The sequence below is a fragment of the Puma concolor genome, chromosome D4 (genome assembly GCF_028749965.1).
Source record: "Puma concolor isolate L17-30 chromosome D4, mPumCon1.1.hap2, whole genome shotgun sequence".
Classification (NCBI taxonomy): Eukaryota; Metazoa; Chordata; class Mammalia; order Carnivora; family Felidae; genus Puma; species Puma concolor.
The window spans coordinates 75,126,343-75,152,609 of NC_141679.1; the positions used below are offsets into that span (position 1 = coordinate 75,126,343).

The window sequence follows — 26,267 nt, forward strand, 5'->3', positions numbered from 1 at the left end:
TGAACAAAGGAACCTCTCAGCAGTAGCAGGCCCCCCTCATCCGAGGATGGATTTCCAACGGTAAACAGCCTCACGCGTGAGAGAAAAGTCTGGAATCAGACCGACGGCCGGGAAAGGCCACGTGAAGCACGAAATTAGAGGAGACCCGTGTATGGTGGTCAGTGCAGAGGCGGGCAAGCCGTGGTCTGTTTCTTTCAATGTCTCAGTGGGCACAGCTATGCTTGTTTATGTGTTCCTACGGTTGCTTTCGTGCTGCAAGGGCAGGCTTGAGTCACTACCGCCGAGGCTCTAGGGCCCCCAAAGCCGAAAACATTCACTAGCGGGCTTCACTGCTGCTCCCTTTTGAGTCCCAGGACGGGTGATTTCTCGGTGCACAAAACGCGTGCTCGGTACACCGTCACCGTCCTCCTCTTCATCACCACCATCTCTGTTGCTCCGACCATCGGCCATCGTTACACGCTACCATCACCACCATCATCATCACCTCCGTCGTCATCACATTTATCACCATCATCATCACCACTGTCATTTTGACTGCCATCATGGAGGCAGGTCCCTGGAAAAGCTACTCCCCTGTGGTGCCTCAGTGCCCCCAGCTGGTCAGGCAGCCTTATCTTACTGCCCCCTGCTGCCCCAAGGTCAGGAGTGCAGAGTTTAGGGTATGCCTGATAGAGGGAGCACCCTAGCCCCCAAGCAGGCAGCCTCTCCCTGCTTAAGCTGCTCTTCACGTCCTGGCTGTGGCAGAAAAATCTACTCCAAAGTGAGGGACAATGGCCCAGCATGGCCTGGCCCCCCTTGCCAACCCCTCCTTCAGACCCAGCCTCTGATGAGAACAAAGCTGGATTTTAATAATCCTCTGGGCCATCTGCTCAGACCCGCCTGTGGGGGCTTGCCCACCAGCACCCCTTTCCTCCCATGGTGACCCAAATCTGGGGAACACTCAGCCCTCCCGCATGCTCCCTGTGCCCCACCCTACCCCTCCCCCAGCCACAGGCCCGGCCCACCAAGGCCCAACCTGGGGAACTACAGGAACATGCCTGCTGTTCCAGCAGAGGGGCCAAAAGCCCTTGTAGAGGCCTCGGAAGGGGGAGCGGGAGGTGAGTGTGGGTAACTTGAAGCTGTTCAGGCCCCTCCCTCTTGGGATCTGTCTCCGGACAGGCCAGCACCCACCCCAGCCCTCCAGGGTGCCCCTTTTAAGCCAGGGTATCCCATGGAGCTCCCTGAGGCTAGATTAGCTCCCTCAGGGGGGGTTAATCAGTGAACAGAAGACCAGGGAGTTTGGGAAATGCGGGGTTAAATAACTGACTAGTCTTTGCACAGATGGGTTTCTCACAGCCTTTAAAATGCTAATGGGCTTTATGAATGGGGTGAGGAGGGGGGGAGTAGAGAGAATAGGCAATGTTTCCCCCAACTCCTCTGAAGACTAACCCCGATGCCCCCCACCCCCACCTCCACCAGGGGCTTCTGGACCAACTGGTGGTCATCAGAAACACACATTTTAGGAAAGGCAGTTTTATGTCACCCCCCCCCCCCCACCCCGCCTTCCCCTGATTCTGTCTGGGGTGGTTTCTGGTCTCCTCAGCCCCTCCAGATCCCCCTGCAGCTGAGCCCAGGGACAGCAGCTGGGGGGAGGTGACTGCAGGGCAGCAAATCGGTGACATCACCATCAACTCTGGCCCTAAGCTGGGGGAGAGAACAGAGTCTGGCAGTGATTCCCGAGCAGCCCCGGCTCCCTGCCCCCACCCCCGAGTCCAGATCCAGGGGTGCCCTCGGCCCAGGCCTTGAGACTCCGTCAGCCCTCCCCAGCAGCTGCAGAACCCACCATTACCTAGTCTGGTTCTGCTACAGAAGGTGGGGTTAATAGTGGGCTTTGAAGACAGACTGCTGGGCTCAAGCCCCAGCTCTGGCACCTACTTGCTAAGTGACAGGCACATTTCTTACCTTCTCTGTGCCTCAGTCTCCCCAGTAAACACAGTATTTACCCAGTTTCCTGGGTAAACACCCAGGACAGTGGCCAGCAGACATCAGCATCACTATTGCTCTTATCACTGTGACACCATCATTCTGCCTTGCCCATGTGCCTTTGCCACACACCCGGTGCCACAGCCCAGGTCCCGCTCACCCAGGCGTGGGGAAAAGAGCGCCCGCTCTGGAGTCAGGCACACATAGGTTTAACCCCCAGCTGTTAATCCCTTACCAGCTGCAGGGCGCTGAGCGAACCACTCGGCCTGGCTGTGCCTCGGTTTTCTCTCGTGAAGGATTTCAAATGAGGTGACCCTGGCAGTGTACGTAGCCTGGGGTCTGGCACCTTTAACAGCTCAGTAAATGCCAGCCCCCTTCCCTGGGCGCCCACCCATTGCTGCCCACACGCTGTTGGGCTGGCCTGGGTGTCCTCAGGGCAATGTCCCCAGCCTGGCTCCCTCCCACGTGGGCCCACCCCCTCCCCCTTGGGCTCTGAGCAGACAGAGTAGGGGGCTCAGCAGGTCCCCGGGGAGTCCACTCCCACCAGCTCAGTCTGAGGGAACAGTGTTACTGCCTCCATGAACTGGCCTCCCTGGCAAGGGCTCTGAGCAGGAAGCCGCTCTGGGGTCTCCTGAGTCTTCAGGGTAGAGTCCTCAGAGCTGGGGACAGGGTGAAAGGGCCAGCTGGGAGCTGTGCTCCCCCAGGCCCTGTGGGACCGTGGCGTCCCCTCCCCATCAGGCTCCAGGATGGGGAGCCCTGCCTGTGCTGCTCCCCCAGGGCAGCTGTGAGATTGGGGGACTGGGAGAGAATCATCCTGCTTCCGGCATCCAGCTGACCTGCGCTCGCCCTTCTCTTGCAGAGAACCCCCAAACTAAGGAGTCATTTTTCCAGGAAGCCAAGTGAGAGTGGGTGGGCAGGTACCGAACACCATCCCCAGCCTCTCCCACCTCCCCTCCTATGCTCCTCTCACACACGAGACAGGTCTGGGTCATCAGCCAGGACGAGGCGACTGCCCATGGGGAGACCTTGGGTCCCCACCGCGTCAGGGGAGTATCCAGGGCAGGAACTTCACCATAGCTGTGCTCCCACAATGTCCACCCCTGCCCGTGCCTGCACCGGGCATGGCTCACCTGGGCACCCCATAAACACCTTCAGATTAATATTAGTCCAAACAAGAATAGTCTCCATCTCTTAGAAGTGTTTGCTAGGCCCTGGTACGTGCTTTCTGGATACTGACTCATTCTCCTAAGTGAGTAAAGGATGAAGCAAGAAGAGGAAGGAGGGGATGCTCCAAGGCTCTGCCCTGACCTTGAACTTTGGCCACCTCTGCCCTTCCTAGGGGCCCAACTCCCAATTTGTTAGATGGCCGAGCTGAGGGTCTGGACCTAATGGCCAGTTCCTTTCTCCTTGGAGCTTCTAGGAGTCTGCAGTCATGAGGGCAGGGCTCCCCCGGGAAGGATGCCTCCCCAAACCCACCTGCAGCCTCCCCAAGGCCCCCGCCCTTCCACCGGACTCTGGCTCCGTAGTTCAGAGGGCTAGAAGGAGCCTTAAGACATCGGGGGGAAGCAACTGACTCCCAGGAGGAAGGTCTATGTGACCCCTTTCACAGATGTGCCCAAGAAGGCCAGGATGGGAGGGACCTGCCTGTGTCCTGAGGTGGGGTGGGGACACAGAATGGCTCCCACGGCAGGACTTCTTCCACTTTCTCATCACGGCTGTCTCAGGGACACCTCACAGCCGTGTGTCAAGAGGCCTGAGAGCAGCCTACAGCAGGGGAGGGGTGCTGGAGCATGACAGGGACAGGCCAGGTGGGAGCCCTGAGAGAGGAGGCCAGCGAGAGGGCAGGTCTGCCTCTCTGCACCTCAGCTCCCACCCCCTTCTCCACTGAGGCCTCATGGGGCAAGAGGGGGGCAGGGGAAACAGGAAGCCGTGAAGGGCTGCAACAGGTCCCGCTTCCTGCCTCACCCCCACAAAGGGGAAGGTCCCAAGTGTAGAAGTCTCAGCCTCCTCCCAAGTCGTGTGGGGGCTGGGCAGGACAGGGGTGGATGGATTTCCCCCTTTTCACTCCCCCTGCCACACACCGGACATTCGGTCAGGGGGGGTGAGGGGTGAGGCTGCGCGCAAGACATTCAGGAAGGATCAGGCCCAGGAAATAAGCACCAGGAGCTGAGCAGAAACTCTGTGCTGCAACCTTGAGGCTCAGAGAGCCCAAGAAACTTCCTTGGGGTCACATAGCTGGTCAGTAACAGAGCCAGGAGTGGAGCCCAAGTGCTGCTCTGGTGAAAACACTGGGGACCCCAGATTCTAGGATTCAAGGACATAAAAGCTCATCAACAATAAAGGAGATAGAGCCCAAAGAGGGCAAGGTCGCTGCCCAAGGTCACAGAGGGACCTCGTTGCAGACTGAGGGCTGGGTTCTTCTATCCCCAGGGTCTCAGGAGGCAGGAACAAAGACCATGGGAGAGTGACATCTCTGGGGGCCAGGGCCCCACCTCCATCCTACCCAAGCCAGTACCTTGGCCCCAAGGCGCAGCTGGTCGATGGTGTTTTCCGCCTCTGCGTACTTGGTGAGTAGCTTGTGGTAGTCCTCCTGAGAGAGACGGAGAAGAACACAGTCACGCCCCTCACCGTGAGACCCCTCGTGGGAGCCCGCCCCCACAAAGGGCTCCTCAGAGCGCTAAGAGCTCAGTGGTGGGAGCGGAGCAGACCCCTTCAGGCTCTCGGGCAACACACACCCCGGGGCCATATTGTGAGTGGGATAGAAGGCAGGATGGTCTGCTGACATCACTAACAGTGAATCAGGGATGAGGGCCTCTGGGCTGCTTCACCTTGATATACAACCCCTGTCACTGCAGGCTACAACTACTTGCTCATCTGTCCACATTCTGGGGACAGCTCTGTCAGCTCGTGTCTGTCAGCTCTGTCACCTATATCTTCCCCACTGCTTTATTCCCAGGGCTTCAGGGCCATGTGCTTAATAAGTGCTTTTTAATTTTTAATTTTTATAGAGTCTATTTATTTATTTTGAGAGAGAGAGGAGTGCAAGCAGGGGAGGGGCAGAGAGAGAAGAAGGGAGAGAGAGAATCCCAAGCGGGCTCAGCACTGTCAGCACAGAGCCTCACGCAGGGCTCGAACTCACGAACTGCGAGATCATGACCTGACCCCAGACCAAGAGTCAGACGCTCAGCCGACTGAGCCACCCAGGTGCCCCTTAATAAGTGTCTTCTTAAATGGTGGATGGAGTGAACCATCCAGGGGTCCCACAGAAGACTTGAAAATCACAACTGCATGTATGTACTGGGGGGTTACTATCTGCCCTAAATAAAACTGAACAGCTTCATCAAACAAGTCACGACAGAGAAAAAGCAAAAGTAAACGGCACCAATCGCCTTTGAAGGATGTTGGGGAACAGATGCATTATTCTGAAAGCTGGTAATTAGAGGGACAGAATCAAGCATTTCACCTGTGTTTCCCAGGTGAACGAGACCTTGGTAACCAAATAGTTGTTGTGGGAAAATTTGACTTTAGAGAAGATTTCCAGCAAAAAAAATGCAGAAGGAACGATAGCAGTAGGAGACTACCACTTTGTCACCCCAAACGGAGGACAGGATCAAGGCCATGACTGTCGGTGACCACTGGCCTCACAAATCAGAGAGGAGCAAGCATCCCATGCCTCCTGAATGAACCGACTGTGACATGCTCTTGCCAAACACATCACTACCCACATGGAGCTCATGGTCTGGAGGGGAAATAAACAGAGAACTGCATCCTGGAAAAGCTTCTAGCTCTAGACGGACGATATACAGGATAAGGAGAAGACAGTGGAACACGTGAAGAGATATGAGAGGGTGTATTGGCAAATTCCAGAATATGGGAGACTCTGCAGGACACAACAGGTGTCCTCAAAAAATCAATTACAACAAAGAAAGAGGTTTGAAAAAACAGGGGGTCGGAGCGGGGGAGACTTGAAAGGCACACTGATCACATGCGATAGATGAGCTGTGTTTGGACCACGATTTGATCCAACTGCAATAAACAAGCCATTTGTGACAGACAGGGGAGATCTGAACACTGATGCTGGATAATGTTAAGGAACTGGTGTTGACTTTTAGGTATGCTAACGGTGTCGTGACGTTTAAGATAGAGTCCTTATCTTTAGACATACACGGTAAAATACTTCTGGGTAAAATGATCTGATACCTGAAATTTGCTTCCAAATATTCCAGTACAGTGAGCGGGGGGGAAGAGGTGGGGCCTTAGATGAAAAATGTTGCTGGGGGTTGTATGGCAGGTACATGGGTGGAAGCAGGGTGGTGGGTACGTGGGGGTTCGTTATACCATTTTCTCTCTTGCGTATGTTCTGAATTTCTCATAGAAGTTAAAAACAAGCACATACGGACTACCCTTGTGGCTGCAATGCAAGCACTGCCCTTTTGAGCAAAGGGCTTGGGACTATCTTCACGGCCCGGGCACAACCCTCCCTCTATCAACTGGGGATTCCTGGCCCAGTCCTGAGTCCTCCCACCCGCATCGCCTCGAACCCAAGCCAACAGGTGCCTTGGTGACATGCCTGTAGAAATGAGTCCAGCTTACCTGGAGCTGGTGGACCAGTTTGGTGGCTTGTTCAGGAGTCTGAAATTCTTGGGGTACCCTGGTGATGGGGTGGGGAGAAGGTGGGTCCTTTCCCGGGCAGGCTTCGCCGCTGCTCAACAGTACCTCCCGCACAATCTCAGCAGGTGATTTGAAGATCAGCGGCCTGGCAGGGCCCTGAGACTGCCTGCTGTGGCTCCTGGCCTTGGGGGGGTGGTAGCACTCATCTTTAGGGAACCTCACCCGGGGTCTCACCTTGGAGAAATCAGGGAGTGGGTAGTTCAACTGCCCCCGCCCATACTTGGAGGCATCAGATGATGAGTGGCCAGCCAGAGTGGCTCCCTGCCTGGTTGGCACCCTGTCTTGCCGAGCTGGCCTAGGCAGATTCGGAGGGCTGATGGAGCCAGTGAATCGAGAAGGGAGTGGTTTAGGTGATGTCCGCGTCCGCTTCCAGGCTTTGTCCCTCAACTGAGGGCAGGAGAGGCCGGTAGTTTCTTTCCACTTATCTGCTGGACACTGGAGGCTCTGGCTCTGGGGTACCGAGGAGTCCTGGAATTCTGTGGGGGTTGCCACAGCAACGCCTCCCCCAGTTCTGGGGTTTGGGTTTAGGAGGTGGTGGCTGGAGCTCTGTGGTAAAGTTTCTTCCAGGGCAGTGGGCTGGGGGACATCGGTTTCTCCTTCCCAGGTAGAATCAAGGCTGTCATTGGGGTGGTCAAGGCTCACAGTCCCACTGCTCCAGGACCTTGCAGAGCTGAAGTCAACAGTTGGGTGGACCTCGGAATGTTCTGGAAGTTTGTCTCCACTGACTTGTGTGCCAGGGGCCACACAGCCTGTGTCCTGACCCCACCCCACAGCCATGGGGCTGGTGTTTCCATCGCCCCCTGAGCTGAGACCAGTCTCATACTCCAATCTTGGGGAGCCCTCCCCAGCTTCCTCCACCTCAGGACCTCCGAGGGCCTCATCCGGCTCCTCTTCAGTCATGGCAGATTGAGGATCCTGTTCGGGAAGCCAGTTGAGAGGCAAGTTGGAACTTTCTGGGCTGTCCACATCCTCTACCTCAAACTCTGGAAAGACAGGTGATTGTTCAGTATATACCAGGTCTGGACTCACTGTGTAACATTACTTGAGTCAGTTCACCCTTCTGGCCTTTCATTTCCTCATCATGTCGGGAGACAAGGATCCCAGGGATCCCCCTCTATGGCCAAGTGCTTACCTAACACCCCCTCTAGTCGTCCCGGTCTTCCAAACCTGATCCTCACACCTGGCTGTCCCCTCAGTATTTCCTGTCTCAGCCTCCCATCTAGTTGCACCAGCCAGAAACTTGGGAAGCACCTTGGCCATCTCTCTCCCCCAACCCCCATAATCCATTCTGTCACTGGGTCCTGTCATAATTACCTCCCACAGAGCTCTCAAACTCACCTACTGCTCTTAAGTCCCATGCCACCTTTGCTCTAGCCAACATCTTTTCTTGCCTGGACCGCTGCAGTAGCCACTTAATCATCCCCTTAAATCTCACCCTCATCCTCCATCAGTACATTCCTGTTCCCAAGACAGAGTAAGGTCCCAAGATCCCCACCTCCCTCCCCATTAGCTCTCCTGGTCTATCTGTTTTCTACAGCCCCCCTTCAGTCGCACTCTGCTCCAGCCATGCCACAATGCTCCCACGACAGGGCCTTTGCAAATGCTGATCCTCTCTGCCAGGGTCGTCTCTCCCTCCCTTTGCCTAGTTAACTCCTATCTGTCCTTCAGGCATTAGCTCAACCTTGACCTCACCAGGGAATTCTTCTCAGACCTCCTTAACTAGGTCGGATTCTTCCTTTTCTAGGTTTTCACAGGACTAAATACCTCTACTTTGAAACACTTATCGTAGCTCCGGTTTTTCATTTACTTACACGATTGGTTCATTAATAGTTTTCTCCCCCACTATACTATAACCTCTACAGGGGCAAGGATAGCCTCTGTTTCTGTTTACTATTGTATTTGCAGAGTAGATGCTCAATATTTATTGACTGAATGGAAAGAAGAAGAGAGGGAGGGAGGACAATAAGGTATGCAAAGCCCCCAGAAAATGGATAATTGTTGTAATTATTACATAGTAGTAATATGTATAAAATATGAATAAAAATATCCATCCATTCACTATCCTTCCAACCACTTACCCATCCATCACCTACTCACCCATTGATCCAACCGTCCATCCTTTCAATCATGTATCCATCCACCTATCCATCCAGCCACCCACTCACCTATCCATCACCCATTCACCCATCTGTCCATCTATCTGTCCATCCAGCCATCCCTTCCTCCATCTATCCACCACTCCACCCACCCACTTACCCACCTAGCCATCCATCTATCCATTCACCTATCCAACCATCCATCACCCATCCACCCGTCCATCCACTTATCCACCTAGCTACTTACCCACCCATCCACTCACCCATCCATTGCCCACCCACCCATTCATCCATCCATCTGTGCATTATCCATTCAGTCAATGTTTATTGAGCACCTGCTCTGTCCTATAACCTATGTCAGCCTCAGGAATAGACCCAAAGTTTCATGAGGCACAGTCTGGGTCATCAAGCGCAGACCCTCTGCCCTGGGCTGATGCACCTTTGTCATAACCCTTGTATCACTCTTTGCTCCCCTCTGGCCTTTCCCCCTGGCACCTCTACATCCTTCAACTCCTTAAAATCTCCTTCAGCAAGTCTCTCTTGTTTACAGCAGCACATGTGAAGCCCAGAGAGGTTGAGTAATTGTCAAAGATCGTGCAGTGGCTCAGAGTAGTCCTGAACTGAGGACCAAAGTCCCAGTCATGCTGGCGAGTTAGTCTCTGCTGCTGGGGATCACACAGTGAGGTGAGGAAAGCAGTCTTTGGGGCCAGGCAGACCTGGGTTCAATCTTGGCTCCTCTGATCCCTTACTGGGGGCCATGGGCAAGTTGCTGACCTCTCTGGCAACCCTGACTTGGACTGGAGGCTAGTCCTTCCTACCTGGCAGAAGGTGGTGAGGAGGGAAGCAGACACGACTTGAGCCCTGCCCAGCCCTGTGGCTGGCACACTGTAAGGGCAAGGGACGTGGCAGCAGCTATTACATCATAGCAAGGGGTTACCATGTGACCTCAGGAAGAGATGCTTCTGCCCTTGCCTTTTCATCCCAGTGTATGCCAGTTACCTTTCCCTGAGGGGTTAATGGCTCTCCAGTGAATAGCTGTGGGCAAACCTCACTTTAAGCAGACCTGGCATAAAGAACTTTGGGTCATGGCACAATTTCTACCATCCACAGGGGCCTGCCTGATTCACAGAATCCTAAGTCTGGACATTTCAATCCTATTGTAAGTGCAACAGACATCTCATATCAAGCTCTAGCTATTCTCAATGCTATCACTACTCCCACTTCGCAGATGGGAAAACCAAGACTCAGAGAGAAGGCACCTCTCAGCGGAACTAGGAATTTAGTGTAAGCTGTCTCGATGCAAGGGAAACACTTACTTTAGAAAATAAGGGAGGCCAACATTCTCATCACTGATTGGGATTTTTAAAAAATCTTAAAAATGGGGGTAACCCCTGGACCAAGCAACTTAAATTACCAAGGTCATTATCAAATCAAATATACAAAGATGTACTAATGACATTCATCTCTGCATTATTTGTAATAGCAAAAACGAGAAACCACCCATATGCCCAGCACGAGATTGGCCCCCAGATTATGGAAGAGCCACACCAGAAAACTCCTTTGCAGGCATTAGGAATGATTTGTGGAGGGGCACCTGGGTGGCTCATTCGGTTGAGCATCCGATTTCGGCCCAGGTGTGTCGGGCTCACAGCTGTCAGTGCGGAACCTGCTTGGGACTCTCTCTCCCTCTCTCTCTCTGCCCCTCCTGTGCTCACTCTCTCTCTCTCTCTCTCTCTCTAAAATAAAATAAACATTAAAAAAAAAAAAGAATGGTTTGTGGAGAGATATATGACGAGCTGGGGAAATGTCCTGTCTATTAAAGTTACACGAAAGCAGGTTACCCTGTCGGTCATAGAATGCACACTACATTCGCATATAAACATATGGAAAGGAGCATTTCTCCGGATAATAAGTAATTTTTTTAGTTTTTTCTCTTTTTGCTTGTATTTTCTGATATTCCTGCAAGGGGCACTACCGCTTATGTAACTCAGACCTTTGACATTTTTAAATGATAGGCTTCATGGATTGTCATTTTTAAAAAGTCACTAAAACGCCCTCCACTCCCCACCCCCCACCAGGAGACGGGTTGCTCAGGGGGCACCGGTCTCACCCTCTCCTGCGGACTCTCCGCACTCAGAAGCCGGACGCTCAGCTGGCTGCGGGGCCGGGCCCCACCCTGGTGGCTGCAGGTGCGGCTGCCCCAGCCGGAAGTCCTCCAGGAGCTCAGGGCTGGTGGCACTGGGAAAGGGCCCCTCTTTTCCCCGTATCCCATCGGCATCCTTTTTCTCTTCGGCCCAGGCCCAGCGTCGCCGCCGGGGCCCCTTCCCCAGGCCCGGCTCGGCCCAGCACACCTCCGTCCTGGAGCTGGCCATCGGGCCTAGCCAGCACTCCACCTGGGCCACTTCATCTTCAGGACACGGAGCCGCCACTGTGGGCGCCTGAGTCACCGCCGGCTCGTCTCAGTACCATCCATGCTGCCTGCAGCCTGTCGGGGACACAATCCGGGGACAGCATCACTCCTCCCGTCCCCTCCCTGCATCAGAGGAGCTCTGGAACCAGAAAGCCCTGGGTCAGCTCCTGGCTCCCACCCCTTGAGGCCGTGTGACCTTGAGCAAGTCACGCCGCCTCCATTTTCCTCAATAAAGCTAGGGGGGATAATTCCTCTCCCTCCAGACTTTTGTAAGATTACCCGAGACACAGGGTCGGGAGCCAGAGTCCCGCACACTGGCAAGAGGTCCACGTATTCCAGTGATACCACCGTGTGCAAGGCTGCGTGCATGGGCGCTGGGCGCAGCCCCTGCCCACATGAGAGCTGAGAGCCCCAGGAGGAAGCAGACAAAGAGGCAGCAGCTACAAATCGAGGCGAGCACGACCTGAGAAGCACGGGGTGGGGCAGGACGGGGCGGGGGCGGGGGGGGGTGTTTAGTCCACAAGCCACTTCCTCTGGGAACCTTTCCTGACCCCCCTCGGGTAAGAATTCACACTGGGACGTTCCAGTACTCCAAATAATTGAACACAGGTACTCAAACCAATACACGTACGTTCAGAGCAGCACCACGCGTAACAGCCAAAAGGCGGACGTGACCCAAATGTCGACCAGAGGATGAGCGGATGCACAGTGTGCGTGTGCACGTGCAGCGTCCTAGCACCGAGCCATTAAAAGGACAGAACTGACTCACATCACAAGGACGAACCTGAAGAACCTGAGGCTGAGTGAAAGGAGCCAGGCACGGATCACACACAGCAGGACTCCATTTCTACGAAATTTCCAGAATAGGTAAACCCACAGAGACGGAAAGCAGCCTGCAGTTCCCAGGCGCTGGGGGAGGGCGGAATGGGGGGCGACTGCTTTGTGGGTATGAGGTTTCCTTTTGGGGTGATGAAAATGTTTTGGAAATAGATACAGGTGGCGGTGGCACAACCTTATAAATATAGTCAATGAATTGCTCCTTTTAAAGTGGTTAATTTCGGGGGCACCTGGGAGGCTCAGTCGGTTGAGCGTCCGACTCTAGACGTCAGCTCAGGTCATGATCTCAAGGTGTGTGAGACAGAGCCCGGGGTCGGGCTCCACTTTGACGGCACAGAGCCTGACTGGGATTCTCTCTCTCTCCCTCTCTCTCTCTCTCTCTCTCTCTCTCTGCCCCTCCTTGGTTCACACACACTCTCTGTCAAAATAAATAAATAAACATTAAAAAAAAAAAAAATAGGGCGCCTGGGTGGATCAGTCGGGTAAGCAGCCGTCTCTTGATTTTGGCTCAGGTCATGATCTCACAGTTCGGTTCGTGAGTTTGAGCCCTGTGTCAGGCTCTGTGCTCACAGCATGGAGCCTGCTTTGGATTCTCTGTCTCCCTGTCTCTGTTCCTTTCCCACTTGCTCTCTCTCTCTCTCTCTCAAAAATAAATAAATGTTTAAAAAATAATAAAAAAGTTAATTTTATGTGACGTGAATTTCACCTAAATTTAAAAAAGAGAGAGAGAGCGTGTCCATGGAGTGCAGGGGCAGGAGGGGCAACAGGAAGTGGTTCCCCCTATGGCTGTGGTATTGGGGCAGGGTCCGGGAGCTCTGACAACAGAGTGTGGGCAAGGGGACACAGTGGCCAGGTCCAGCAGGGCCTCTCGGGTCCATTCAGGGCATCCCAGGCACAGGACAGCACACTTGCAAGTTTCCCCTCCGACTGCCTGGGGAGAGGGGGCCAGAAGAGGGAGCCTGGCTGCGGAGGGACCAGAGGCAGGGAAAGACAGCTGGAGAAGGGCTCCCCCTTCCTTCTGTCCCCTCCCCCTTTCCCTCCTTTCCTTCTTTCTCTCCCCCTCATCTCCTCTCCCCTCCTTCTTTCCCACTACCGCCGATACTTCCCAAGCACCCAGCCCACAGAGCAGCGGTCTCGTTAGCTCATACAAAATCCTCACTCCGAAGGCACCCACCTGCCAAGACAACGCTGGGGTGAAAGGTCACCACACAACCCAGGCCCGGGCTCTTCCCTCCGTGCTGTGGAGACCATGGTGTATACTTCTAGGCCTCCCGGGAGGACTGACAGGTCTGTGTCCCTGCAGCCTTATGAGCACTTGGGTCTCGGTCAGAGCCTTGATTTATACGGTTGAGAAAAGTCAGCCGGCAACTATTTCTGGATAGAACGTTCCCCGGGGAACGGTGCATCACAAGAAAGGCGGCAGCCTCCTCAAAGGGCTGGGGTGAGGACAGGGAGGGAACCCCATTCTACGGCCTCTGGCTGCAACCCCTGATCCTGTACTAGGGCTCGGGGGGCCTCATTCTCTCCCCCACCCCCAGTCTTCCTCTCTCCCCACCAGAACTTCCGCCAGATCACCCAGCAGGCCTCCCCGTGACCCCCAACACATATGCGGGGCTCACCCTGTGCCGGCCTGGGCTAGAAGCTTCCTTGCACATTCTCCACCTGCCCTCGTCCCAAACAGGGAGGCAGGTCACAGGAAAAGTATTTTTCAGAAGAGAAAACTGAAGGTCGGCATGGAACAGTGGCTTGACTTGAAACTATTCATCTGAGCCGGTAATCTCCAATTTTCTATCACAAAACTCGTCAGAAAAATAGACTTGCTCTCTCTCTCTCTCTATTAATATCTTTAGATACACGCATCCTCATGCTGGTGTATAGGAAAAAAAATACATGCATTAGAAAAAATATGTCCAAAAATAAATTTTTAAAAAGCTGCACTAGAAGGGCACGTGGGTGGCCCAGTCAGTTAGATGCCTGACTCTTGGTTTCAGCTCAGGTCATGGTCTCATGTTTCGTGAGTTCAAGCCCCGTGTCGGGCTCTGCACTGACAGCACAGAGACTGCTTGGGATTCTCTCTCTCCTCTCTCTGCTCCTTTCTCTCTTTCTCCAAAGAAATAAATAAACTTAAAAAAAAAAAACAGGGGCGCTTGGGTGGCGCAGTCGGTTAAGCGTCCGACTTCAGCCAGGTCACGATCTCGCGGTCCGTGAGTTCGAGCCCCGCGTCAGGCTCTGGGCTGATGGCTCGGAGCCTGGAGCCTGTTTCCGATTCTGTGTCTCCCTCTCTCTCTGACCCTCCCCCGTTCATGCTCTGTCTCTTTCTGTCCCAAAAATAAATAAAAAATGTTGAAAAAAAAAAAAACAAAAACAAAACATGAGGTAGAAAAATCTTTTAAAGAGAAGCTCTAATCCTTGCTTCCCATACCCTCTGGGGGGCCTGCACCCCTCTCGGGAATCTCAGTGGGCCTCTAGCCTGAGTATTCTTAGGAGTCCTCTAAGAATGCAGATTCCTAGGTCCACGCAAAGACTCAGTCAGCGGCCTTGGGATAGGGCCCAGGAATCTGCATTTAAGTGAACGTCCCTGGCAAGGCTCACCCTTTAGGGACGACTGGGCCTTCTGGCCCCTGCCACTTGGAGAGGCGTGGGAGGTGCTAAGGGCTCTTCTCTTCCTGAAATCTCCACTGAGGAAGGGGCCAGGGAGGCATGTGGTTTTGTGACTTTTTAAAGGGCTTTTTTTCTAGCCATGCTGCAAAGCCGGCTGCCCAATCACAGAGGCCTCCGGGCGCACGGAGAGGAACATCCTGTCTCCCGGGATGACTCAGTCTTCGCAGAAACTCACTGCGACCAGGGGCAGCTGCACATCAGAGGCAGCTGCGGTCATTAGTTGGAGTGGTGTGCGTGCTCCCCCGGCTGTGAAACCCAGGAGCCTCTCCTGAGCAAGGCCTCTGTCTTCCACGCAAGCCACGGCCCTCGGTGCCTCGGAGCCCAGAGCACAGCCAGCCACTCAGTGGGTCAGTCAACAAACACACTTGGACGCCAACCACATGCCAACCTCGGGCAGGGATGAGGACCCGCCCTCACCGCTGGTGCAAGAAAGAGAAGTCGCTGGGCACCTGGAGACCAGGTTCCAGGTCTGATGCTGTTGCTTCCCGGTCAACGGCTGTGCTTAACCTTCCCTCCCTGTAAAATGGGGAGAACGTCACCTGCCTTGCTACTCTAAGGAGTGACTGCCCCATTAAGGTGGGCTGGGTGGTAGCTAAGTGAACCTTGAGGTTCCCGGTTGACTTTGGCTCCTGAGGGCAACAGCTTCAGAACTGCTAACTCCCTCCTCCATCCTGAGGACCCACTACAAAGTAACAAAGATGTATATTGAACACCCAGTGGGTGCAAATTAACTTAAAAAAACCTATGACCTTCTACTGTGTGCCAACCACTATGGAAGTCACAAGGAACACTGAAATGAGTCAAAGTGTTCCAAAGTTTCAACGGCGGTGGGGGGGGGGGGGGAGTAGGTGACAATACAGAGGGTTATTGATGAAGGAAGCATGAAGCTGGGCAAGGAGGATTTGGGGGGAAGAATCTGTGGGGAGAGGCATTCCAGGCAGAGGGAACAGCATAGTCCAAGGCACAGAGGTCTGAAAGTATGAACAGACCCTGACTGAGAGCTATGGGCAGGGGTCCTTGAATGACAGTCAAAGGCTGGGTTGTTCCAGTCAGCCTGCACGAGGGCCACAGGGTGGCTCCTGAAAGGCAGGGGGGTTGGGTGAAGGCCCCAGCCATGAGAACTAGGGGTTGAGCCCAAAACAGCCCTCAATCCCCTCAGGTGCTGGGCTGTCAGGTTCAAGGTCCCTGCTTGCCTTGGAGAAACTACCTCACCGGGAAGCACCGACCTTTTGTATGGCTCCCCCCTCCTTTTGTATGGCTCCTCTCTCCCTGCCACTGGCCCTGCCCCGGCTCTCTCAGGGGTCTGTGAGCCCCTTCTGGTCTCTTCTCCAGTTCCCGAGTGGGTCGGCCACCCCCACAGGGTTCCTCTGCCCACTTCAGCCACTCCAAAACTGAGGACCCTTGTCTTTATGTCTCCTATGCCGACTGCAGCCATGCAGCCCACCTTTGCCTCCCCACGCCTTCCGATGCCCCTTCTAATCCAGCCAGGGCTGTGCAGGGTGACCCCTCCCCACTCCTATGTCCACCCTGACATCTCCCACATGAGAAAACGGAGTCGTAGAGAGGTGGCTGGCTCTCCCAAGACCTCGCACACAGGAAACGCGGCCAGGGATTCAGACCTAGGGACCATGACTGGGAAACCAAGTCCATCAGACTCGGGGTGAGGACAGGAGGAAGGGGAAGGAAGACTCCCCATATCAAGTGCCTGGGCCCCTCCAAAAGGGCTGAGCTCAGAGCCCCAAACTCAGCTGCCCTCCCTGAGCAGCTGGCAGGGCACAGACCCACTGTACTCAAGAGGTTCCCACCAAGAAACTAATCCCTTGAGGAAGCACCAGCTGGATGTACCCCCTCCTGCCCCCAGCTCTCTCCACATCAGAGGCCGAGGAGAAAGAGGAAGGGTACCCTGGCCGCTGCGGACTCTAGCCCCGCCTGCCTGAAGAGCCCGGCTGTGTCTGCTCCTCCCTTGGCCCTTACACACCACGGAAGGGGCCGCTCTTTAGTGGGGACCCCCCTGCTGCCTCCTGGCCTGCCCCTCATCCGAGCATCACCTTTGAGGCCCCTTAGCAGCCCAGGGACTAACTCTGCGTGTGCTGATTAGGACACCCCAGGCACAGAGAGGGACCAGTGCTTGTCCAAATTCACAGAGATCAGAATCAGAGCTCAGACTAGAGCTCAGACTGGGATCCAGCACCCGGAAGCTTGAAGAAATCCCCGTGAAATCCACCCATGCCCCGGGGGCCAGTCTCCCTGAGCTGGGAGAGAAGTAGTAACAGCTGCCACAGCTGTAACTTCCTGGCTGGGCTGGTCCAGCTGCCCTGACTGTCCCAGAGAGTCTGTGACTGGCCAGCCCAGAGGGAAGGCGGCCTCCCCTGCCCTCCTCACTCCCTTACCTCTCTTGGGCTCCACCACCATCCTGCTGGCCCAGGCTCAGGGGACCTGCCTGTGAGGTCTTTGTTCCAAACCTGGGGAGCCCCCCGCCTCCATGGCGCCCTGGCCCGCCTCCAGGCCGCTCTGCCAGCCCGAGCTGCTGCTCACAGACAAGCATCGCTCCCCACCTCTCCCCGCCCCTGCTGCGGCTGAGGCCGCCTCGCCTGGGCAGGAAGCGCCCAGCCTGATTTCCTACAAGTGTTTGTCAGAAGGAGGGGGTTTGTCTGCGTGCGGAGTGAGAGTCAGCAGGAGGAGCTTAACCCCTTGCGAGCTCTCTGCGGGTCGGATCTCGCAGCCCAGGAAAGGACGGCAGAGTCTCCGGACATCAGGGATTGGGGCCCTCTCAGCCAAAGTACAGACCGATGACACTGAGGTTCCAGGGAAGGTCAGAGGCTTGGCCGAGGTCACACAGCATGCTGAGCCTGGGAGGAGGCCTCAACAGCTGCAACCCTCTGGGAGCTTTTTCTGTAGCCCTTACCCTCTAGGGCATGACCTTGGCTGAGGCTCCCTCCCTCCCCAGGCCCTGGTGCTCACCTGCACAATGCGAGCTCACACTGGATGCTTGCTTGGCACCCTTGCAGCTCTGATTTCCTGTCCTGCCTTCCATCCTGCAACCAATACCTTAGGGAGGCTGCAGCGATGCCTGCCATCCTCCCTGCCCCCCGCCCACAACCCTGTCCTCACCCTAAGCTGGGCCTGTAGCTACAGTGGGATTTTGTAGGCAGCACTGGAGGTGGGGAAGTGACTGATAGGGTGAATGTCCCCTGTTGTCCCCAGAGCTAATCAGAGGGCAAGCTACCTTTCCCCACGTTTCCCTCATCCCATTCATTCATTTGACAAGGTTCTTGCGGAGCTCCTCCTGTCCGCTGGGTGCTTTTCACGGTACTGGGAACATGGCAAGGTGCAAGACAGGCCAAGTCCTTGCTCCACTCCAATAAACACAGCCGGTAAACAAACGTGGAGAGGGATGGATAAGACCGACAAGGGTGGGATGGAGCCCTGATCCATATCCCAGGCTGCTTTTGGTAAGCCTGATGCCTGCGGCTGACTCAGACCAACAGAATCAGTCTCTGGACATCCGCCACGTTAAAGTGTCCCAGGTGACCAGGATATGTGGCCCGGGTCAAGAATCTGCGGCTCAGAGAGTAAGGGGTTGGAGAGGAGGGTTTGGGGATGGCCAGGAAGGTCTCCTTGAGAAGGTGACATTCGAACAAGGGACTGAAGACAGAGGCAGGAGTAAGTCACAGGAAAGGCCGGCAGCAGAGTATTCTGGAAGGGCAAGTGCAGAGGGCAAAGTGGGAACCAGCTGGGCTTTCCCTGAGAACAGCAGAGCTGCGTCCCCAGAGGAGAGCGAGCCAAGAGGGAGAGGCAGGAGTGGGGGCATGGCCCCATGGAGGATCCAGGGGTTCCGATTCAGGAAACAAAAAGAAAAAGGAAAAAATCTGGCGTCTATTGTCCAAAAAACGATTCTCCAGGCAATTCTGATGAGCAGCCAGATTTGAGAACCAGAAGGAAAGGAAAATGGATCCTGAGTCAGGGTAGACCTGGATTCCAATCCCAGCCCCACCTCTCGCTAGCTCTGTGACCTTGGAGACTCCACCGCCCTCAGCCCGTTTCTTCATCTGTAAAACAGGGATAAGAAGTGTGGCCCCCCCCACAGGGCGGCTGCCAGGATTCAATGAGGTAAGACCTGCGAAGCGTACAGCTGGGGGCCTGGAACACGGATGAATGAACGAATGAACGAATGAACGAACAAATGAAGGAATAAGGGATGGACTTTCCCAAGGTTAGTTTGTGAGTATCTGGCAAAGCCAGAGCTAGAACCGGATGCCCTCATCCCAGCCATCACCCCACCCCTCCACCCTCTTCCCTGCCTTCTGCACACATCTGGGTGGTAAGGCTCTCCCCGCAGCCCCCAGCCCGAAGTGGAGCAGGGCCAGACCCTAATGAGGCCCCGCCTGCCAGTTCTGGTGACCATGTGGGCCATTGTGCGAGGGGCGGGCTTCCCTGACGGCCCGTCACTCACTCACCCTCCCTCCCTGGTCATTAACCCAGGCAGCCCTGCCATCAGGGCCAGGTGGCTGCCTCAGCTAGACACGCCCCACGGCCCCCAGATAACCCCAAATCCATCTTAGGGGCAGCCGCCTAACACCAAGGAAAGCAGCACACTGGTCCACCTCCCTGCCCCCCCCCCCACCCCCCAAGTCTCACCAGCGCTCCTCCCTGCCTTTGCTTGTGCCGCACCCCCTCCTGGCACACCATCTCCCCCACGGGCCAGATTCTGCTTAAAGCAACACATCCCACGGTGACCTCATGACACCGCCACCCTCCAAAGCTGCCCCATCTCTTGCCCAGGTGCGCAAACACAAGTGACCGTCGTTCTGGACATCTCCCTCTCCCTTACAGCCCGTGAACGGTCCATCATCGACTCCTATCGGTTTCATTGCCTCAGTCTCACCAGAACCTGCCCCATCACCGCATCCACACGCGGCCTCTCCTGGAAAGCTCTGGGGCCCCTCCAATCCATTCCTCGCCACCCTGCACCACTGCAATCGTTCCAAAACAAAAGCGTGCAAACATGGTCCATCTGTGCTGGAAACACTCCTGTCCTGCCCGCTGCTCTGAGAAAGAAGTGAAGAAGGTGCTGGTCCAGCCTCTCCCTACTCCCCCCTCTCCACCCTCCTCAGGGTGCTCCCCACTGTTCCTAGGACAAACTCAACCCCACTTCTTCTCCCTGGGAACTTCTAGGCAACCTGCAGATCTTAGCCCCCACGTGCCCTCCTCGGGGATCCATTTGGAATTAGACCTCAGGTCTGTCTTCCTGATGACTGGGAACTCTGAAGTGCTCACCATTATATCCCCAGTGCCCAGCACGGGGCTTGACACACAGTAGAAGCACAGTAAATACACGCTGGATGATCTACTGAATCTAGCCAGTTGCCCATGCGGTGGCTGTGGCCCTCACAGCAAGCCAGTCAGGCTGGTGTGACATGCCCATTTTACAGGTGGGTAAACAGAGGCCCAGAGAGCCCAAGAAACCTGCCTGCAGTCACAAAGCTGGTGAGTGCCAGTAGAGATTGACGCCCACAATCATCCACCTCTTAACAACAATGCTCGGTGTTCACACCACTGCAGCCTGCAGAGATCGTTAATATCTGTGCACGATAAAATTGGGCGGACAGCTTATTACCAACTAACTGCAATTCACTAAACCAACGTTCTAAATCGACAATGAAGCTCTCGTTCCACACAGAGCCTTTCAGGGGCTTTTTCTTTTTCTTCTAAGTTTATTTATTTATTATTTTGAGAGAGATGGGGAAAGGGGCGAGAGAGAAGGGGAGAGAGATTCCCAAGCAGGCTCCACGCTATCAGCTCAGAACCTGATGCTGAGCTCGAACTCACGGACTGGGTGTGAGATCAAGACCTGAGCCGAAATCAAGAGTCGGATGCTTAACTGACTGAGGCACCCAGACGCCCTCGGGGGCTTTTCTAAACTGCTTTCTCGTCCTTTATTGCACAAGATGCTTCAAGAATAGCCTTGGGAAATGGGCAGGACAGGAGCGCGATCTCGTTTACAGGTAAGGAAACGGAGGCCCAGAGATGGGGAAGGGATTACGTTCTGGTCACCCAACAAAAACAAAGCAACAACAAAATCCTTTGGACCCCAGCCTTGAGTACTTTTACCAGAAGCGTGCCCATGTCCTGCTGAATCTGCACAAGCCTGCCTCCTGGCCGCAGGGGCCCAGCAAGCCTTTGGCCATTTGTCCCCTTTAGCCCCTGGGTCGTGAGGCTCCAGCACCTCGAAGGCCATCCTCAACCACCCTCCTACTGCCCATCACTCAGCCATCGGCTCCCCGCCCTCCGTCCACATTCCCTCTTGAGCCCCACCTAAGTGCCCAGCGTGATAACCAGAATGGAAGGTAGGTCTGCCTTTCTCTAAGACTTCTGGTGCGGCCCAGGACATGGCTCGGGACTGGGATGGGCCTTGCTCATTGGGGTGACCTACCTTGAACACAACGTCCCGAGCCCCGGAGGTACAGTGAGGCCACAGGGCTTTCCAGCCATTGAGGGGAAATTGGGGACTGGCAGCTTCAGAATTCATGGGGACTCCCTTCCTTGGGAAAGAAATGAACCCCCCCCCCAAGGTCATCCACTCCTTCTGGCCCAGGCTGCTGAATTTACCCTGTAGTTAAAGCCCGCAGGGAATTTGGGTGGTAGGTGAGCTGGCCAAGAAGAACTGGGGAAGCAGAGACCCATGTGACAGCCTGAGTGTCACTGAACAAGTGCCTTCCCCTCCCTTAGCCTGGAAATCTTGAGGCTTGATGAGATTACTTCTGAGGTTGTCAGAAATAACCTTCTAGCACTAAATCTCCTGGGTTCTTTGATTCCACTTGCCAACACCAGTAGAAACGCCATGGTGATGGGAGGCTGCAAGGTACAGGGGCTTCTGGAACATGTGCTTTATGGGCAGAGATCTCCACCTTCTCTTTGAAACCTGTGTGTCCTTGGGCAAGTGGCTACCTCTCTGAACCCCAGATTTCTTTTCTGTAAAATGGGGGTAATACGGACTTCACAGAATTGTTGGGATGATAAATGAGGCTATGGGCCTAAAGTCCTGGCCCACAGCCCAGCTGGCACAGAGCTCATGAATAAATGACTTTGGCCATACCCGTGAAACGCCCATATGGCCTGCTCCCTGCAGGACTGAGTTTAATTTTCCTGGCTCTGGAGCTCCCCTAAGATCAGCCACAGACCTCTTCTGGGTCTTCTACAGAAAAAGGGATGGCCAGCTCTTCCAAGTGCAGAGAAATGGTGTCATTTCCCTGTGGCCCTCTTCCCTGTGGCCTCCAAATGATCCCAGGGCTCACCAATCCAGATAGAAACCGTGTCTTCGCCCTGAAGAGTTAAGGAGGGGAGGATGCGGGCCTTCCTCAGCCAACCGCCGCATGGCGATGAGGAGGGTGTGGCCATACGAGCAAAACACACACACGCATAAGCATTTGCACACACACACACACACACACACACCCTTAAATTCACGCTCCATGAAAAGCGTCCCCCAAAAAAAGGTGAATGCATTGCTAACAGCAAGACGTTATTGCACACCTATCACGTAAAGGCCTTTCCGTGGATTAGGATGTCATCATTTAATCCTTACGCCAATCCAAGGAGGCAAGAAGTATTCTCCCCATGTCACAGGAGAGGAAGCTGGCTTTGAACCACGCCGTGCAAATCTAGACAGTACAGTCTTCTGTATCTGTGACCGAACCTTGCAGTACGTGAAAAGATTGAAAGCAACCTCGGTGTCCAACCTTAGGGGACCACTGAAATAAATTATGATGTTTCTGCTCAAAGGAGCATCATGCAGCTGTCACCGGTCCTATTGTGGAAGGAGATACAGTGGCATAGACGTGAGACACGCTGAGGGAGCCGTTATAAAATCATCTGTATCTAGTTTGAGCCCATTACATACAAAGAACAACAGTTAACATACGGAGGAAGAGAAGGAAACGAGGGAGGGAAACAGAGAGAGAGAGAGAGGGGTGAGCCACAATGTTTATAGTAATTAGTACTAGGTAATACAATTATAGCCAAGTTTACTCTTTCTCCTTATGTGTGTTTTCCAAAAATAACAGCTGCTTTAAAAATAAGAGTAAAATGAAGATTCGCTGTTCTTATACCCCTTCCCCCCCCCCCCCCACATGCCACCACGGCAGACCTGTGTAGTGGCTTCATTCTGACGAGACCTTGGGCATGCCCTGCCTCAGGTTCCCTGCCAGTGCAAGTCAGGAAGAGCGGTTAGGCGCTTTGAGGCCCTTTGGAGCGCTGATGCCCTGTGATATTCTGTAATTCCCATCCCACACTTTCTGTCTTCCTCTTTTTTATTTTTATTTTTTTTTACTTTAAAAAAATTTTTTTTTAACGTTTTTATTTATTTTTGAGACAGAGAGAGACAGAGCATGAACGGGGGAGGGGCAGAGAGAGGGAGACACAGAATCGGAAGCAGGCTCCAGGCGCCGAGCTGTCAGCACAGAGCCCGATGCGGGGCTCGAACCCACAGACCGTGAGATCGTGACCTGAGCTGAAGTCGGCCGCCCAACCGACTGAGCCACCCAGGCGCCCCATTCCTCTTTTTTATTTAACAGTTCTGATTTATTTATTTTGAGAGAGAGGGAGCACAAGTGGGGGAGGAGCAGAGAGGGAGAATCCCCAGCGGGCCCCACACTGTCAGCAGAGAGCCAGACGCGGGGTTTGAACCCACAAACCATGAGATCATGACCTGAGCCAACACCAAGAGTCAGACACCCAACCGACGGAGCGACGCAGGTGCCCCGCCCCCCTTCCTCTTTTTAAGCTCTGATATGACAGGCTCTTTTCTGCACATGTAGCCATTTATGCAACATGTGGCGACATATGAAAATCATAAAAGGGAAGGGAAGTGATCCTAGCCTTACCCACTCAACATTTTGGGGCATGGCATGTGTTGATCAGATTCTCATAACCAGGCATTTAACAGATGAGGAAAGGCCCGGAGAGGTTGTAAAACTCGCCCATAGTCCCACAGCAATGACAGGCAGAGCTGGGTCTGTACACAGCCACAAGCACAGCATTACCCTCCAAATGACCCCTTGACCTAGTGGGGCTCTGAGTGCAGCCTCCTGGCACCTGAGGCCCCTCCCGGTCCTTGGCCTTTGGCTGTGGACTCCAGACTCCAAGAAGACTGCCAGCTGGGCAACCCACTCTGGCCCTGATCCCCAGCCTCTCCCCTAGAACAGGGGATTCTGGCAAGGATCTAGGGGCTCGTGGGGGATCAGGCCTGGGAGCAAAGGGTCGCTCTTGCCAAACACACCAGAGTGTGGCCGGCACTTGGCAAGGAGATGGGATTGTATGCTGGAATGAAGGAGGGACCCAGGAATTAAAAATGTAAGGGGCTGGGGACACAAAGGCCTGGATCCAGATCTGGTGGCTTTTCCAGACCCCTGTGACGCCCTCAACCACAGACTGAAGGTAACACTTTCCTCAGGCGTGTGCATGCAAAGTAACGGGACAATGTATACACGGCGGGGGCGGGGAAGGGGAGGGCGGGGGGTGGGGCGCTCTGAGCCTCCTCCTGGCTCCCAGGTCTGTTAGTGCCTCTTGCCACTGGCCCGGCCCCTGGCTCAGCCTCTAATCCCCTGGGCACACGCTGCGGGCTAAATCTTCCCACAGCATCATTCTGGTCAAGGCTTTCCCTGCTTAAAGACCAACTGATGGCTGTTGTCACTTGGGGTTAAAGGCCAGACACCTTGGCCCCGAATTCAGGCTCAAACTGACCTGTTCCTAAGTCAGATGGCGGCTGCCCTGCACAACTCACACGCCAGACGAGGCTCCCCGTCTCAGAAAGGTTTTCCTTCTCAAATACCACACTTTAGGGGAGCATTCGGCCTGGCACCCCTCGGGCCTCCTGCCCTGCCAGGAACCCTCTACCTCCTAGCAGTGCTGGCCTTCTATCCCACAGTACCCTTCACATGTGGCTTTCTTAAAAAAAGAAAAAAGAAAAGAAAAAGCCTGATTTGTGGCCTGATCTGCTGATTGCCATAGTGTAAATGCCCACCTTATGGCCAATTTCAAGCTACCAATGTGGTATCACCAGCACAGCACCGGAGAGAGAGGCACACGGTCAGCTCCCACAAGACGACACGCCCCTGCACATCCCAAAGTAAGGGCCGACCAGCCCCAAAGAAAAGCTGTGTGACCTCAGGTGAGTGACTTAAACTCTCTGAACCTCAGGCTTCTCATTTGTAAAAGGAGACCAGCAACAACACCCACTTCACGGCAACAATGTGAACACTAAGTGATAAAATCCAGGCGATCGACAACAATGCACTGAACACCTGCTATGTGTAGGGCTCTGTACTGGGTACCAAGAAGGTGACAAAAGTTCCTGCCCTCCCAGACCTCAGTCATTGCAGTAAAACCCGTGGCGCAGTGGCGAGAATATAGCATTCAGTAATCAGTAACCGTTATCAATATTATTGTTACTTCCTTTCTCTGGGCCTCAGTTTCCTCTTCTCCAGTAGGCACTGGAGTGCCTACTGCCATTCCCATTTAACAGAGAGGAAAACTGAGGCTTTCAGAATGGAAGTCAGGCTGGGGATTGAAACCCAGGTCTTCTAACTCTCCATCTCCAGATCTGTCCCATCTCCCAGGACTGAGGAAACACAAAAAAGACCTGGCGTTTGCCTGGTGATTCAGCTGGATGCTTTAAAAATACTTTCTTCCCCCCTCCTGGGGATAAACTGAAATGTCCTTGGCAGGCACCAGTTTCCAAAATACTGTCTCAGCATGGCAGCGGCAGTGCGGGGACCATCCCCAGCATCTCTGGTAACCCCAGCCCCGGTGCTTCTGGCAGAGTGTTCAGGCTGGTGGGAGCTGATGAAATCCCCTTGCAAGAAACAGCCTACATCACATGTTTCAGATGCAAACCACTGGGCTTCGGGGAGGCAGAGGCCCCACGCGGGCACCTTCTCCTTCCTGCAGAAGAACTGGGAATAAAACTTGAATAGTCCCCAAAACACCAAGGGGTCTATCACCCTAAGCTAGACTTAAGCCCCCTCAGGTTCTGTTTTCTTGACAAAACAAAACCAACAGTCAAACCCACCAACGCCAGAGGAGGCGCCTGGTAAATTCTCTTGGGAAGTCCCTGGAGGTATCTAACCTCAGTCCTCCGTGCTTCGGTTTCAACAATTTCTTCTTCCGTTTTGGAGGACAGAAACAATGTCTCTTTTCTCTACAACCTGTCTCAGGCTCAAAGCTTCAAAATAGCCCGGGCTTGTTATCAGCAACTTTCCCTTCCAACTTTATCACTGAGAAGCAGAAGCTTTTGAAAGGTAGGTAATGATCCTCTCCAACCTGTCATTTCTTTCCACAATAGCGGGGGGAAAGGATGAGGGAAGAGTCTCCTCCAAGGTCGCACGCCGCCGTGGGTGCCAGCGGCATCGCCCTGGGGAGAGGCCAGCACTGCGCCTGCCCTGCTGTGCGCTTCGGGCAACACGCGCCCCTTCTCTCGGCCTCAGTCTCCCCATCTGTGTACTGAGAAAGGCTGGTCTCATTTCTCAGTCCATTCCAGTCCCTACCACTGTCGAGCTGCCCATCCTCACTGCTGGCCCTTGCTCTGCCTCCCTCCCCCTTGCCAAAAAGAGGAAAAGAAACTTGCGTTAGGC

At 54.4% G+C, this 26,267-nt stretch overlaps 1 protein-coding gene and 1 long non-coding RNA gene across 6 annotated transcripts in view; one reads left to right on the forward strand and one right to left on the reverse strand.

Moving 5' to 3' along the window:
• AKNA (AT-hook transcription factor) overlaps window positions 1–26,267 on the reverse strand; it is a 55,626-nt gene that overhangs the window by 28,723 nt on the left and 636 nt on the right. The window contains exons 1-4 of one of the 4 annotated variants that reach the window (XM_086683813.1): window positions 17,028–17,229; window positions 10,840–11,214; window positions 6,556–7,616; window positions 4,478–4,552 (exon numbers count right to left, since the gene is read on the reverse strand). In XM_086683813.1, the coding sequence (XP_086539939.1) occupies window positions 4,478–4,552; window positions 6,556–7,616; window positions 10,840–11,101 (1,398 nt within the window). In that variant the 5' untranslated portion in view covers window positions 11,102–11,214; window positions 17,028–17,229. Of the gene's footprint in view, window positions 1–4,477; window positions 4,553–6,555; window positions 7,617–10,839; window positions 11,215–13,150; window positions 13,310–17,027; window positions 17,230–26,267 lie in introns of those variants that run through there. The other 3 variants (XM_086683816.1, XM_086683815.1, XM_086683814.1) reach the window with 3 other exon arrangements.
• On the forward strand, window positions 11,642–26,267 carry LOC147575011 (uncharacterized). 2 transcript variants are annotated; one of them, XR_015242973.1, is made up of 4 exons: window positions 11,642–12,006; window positions 17,906–18,747; window positions 19,471–20,984; window positions 25,851–26,267. It is a non-coding gene; the product is annotated as an uncharacterized LOC147575011 (long non-coding RNA). The 2 variants fall into 2 exon arrangements; XR_015242972.1 differs by having other exon boundaries at window positions 17,906–20,984.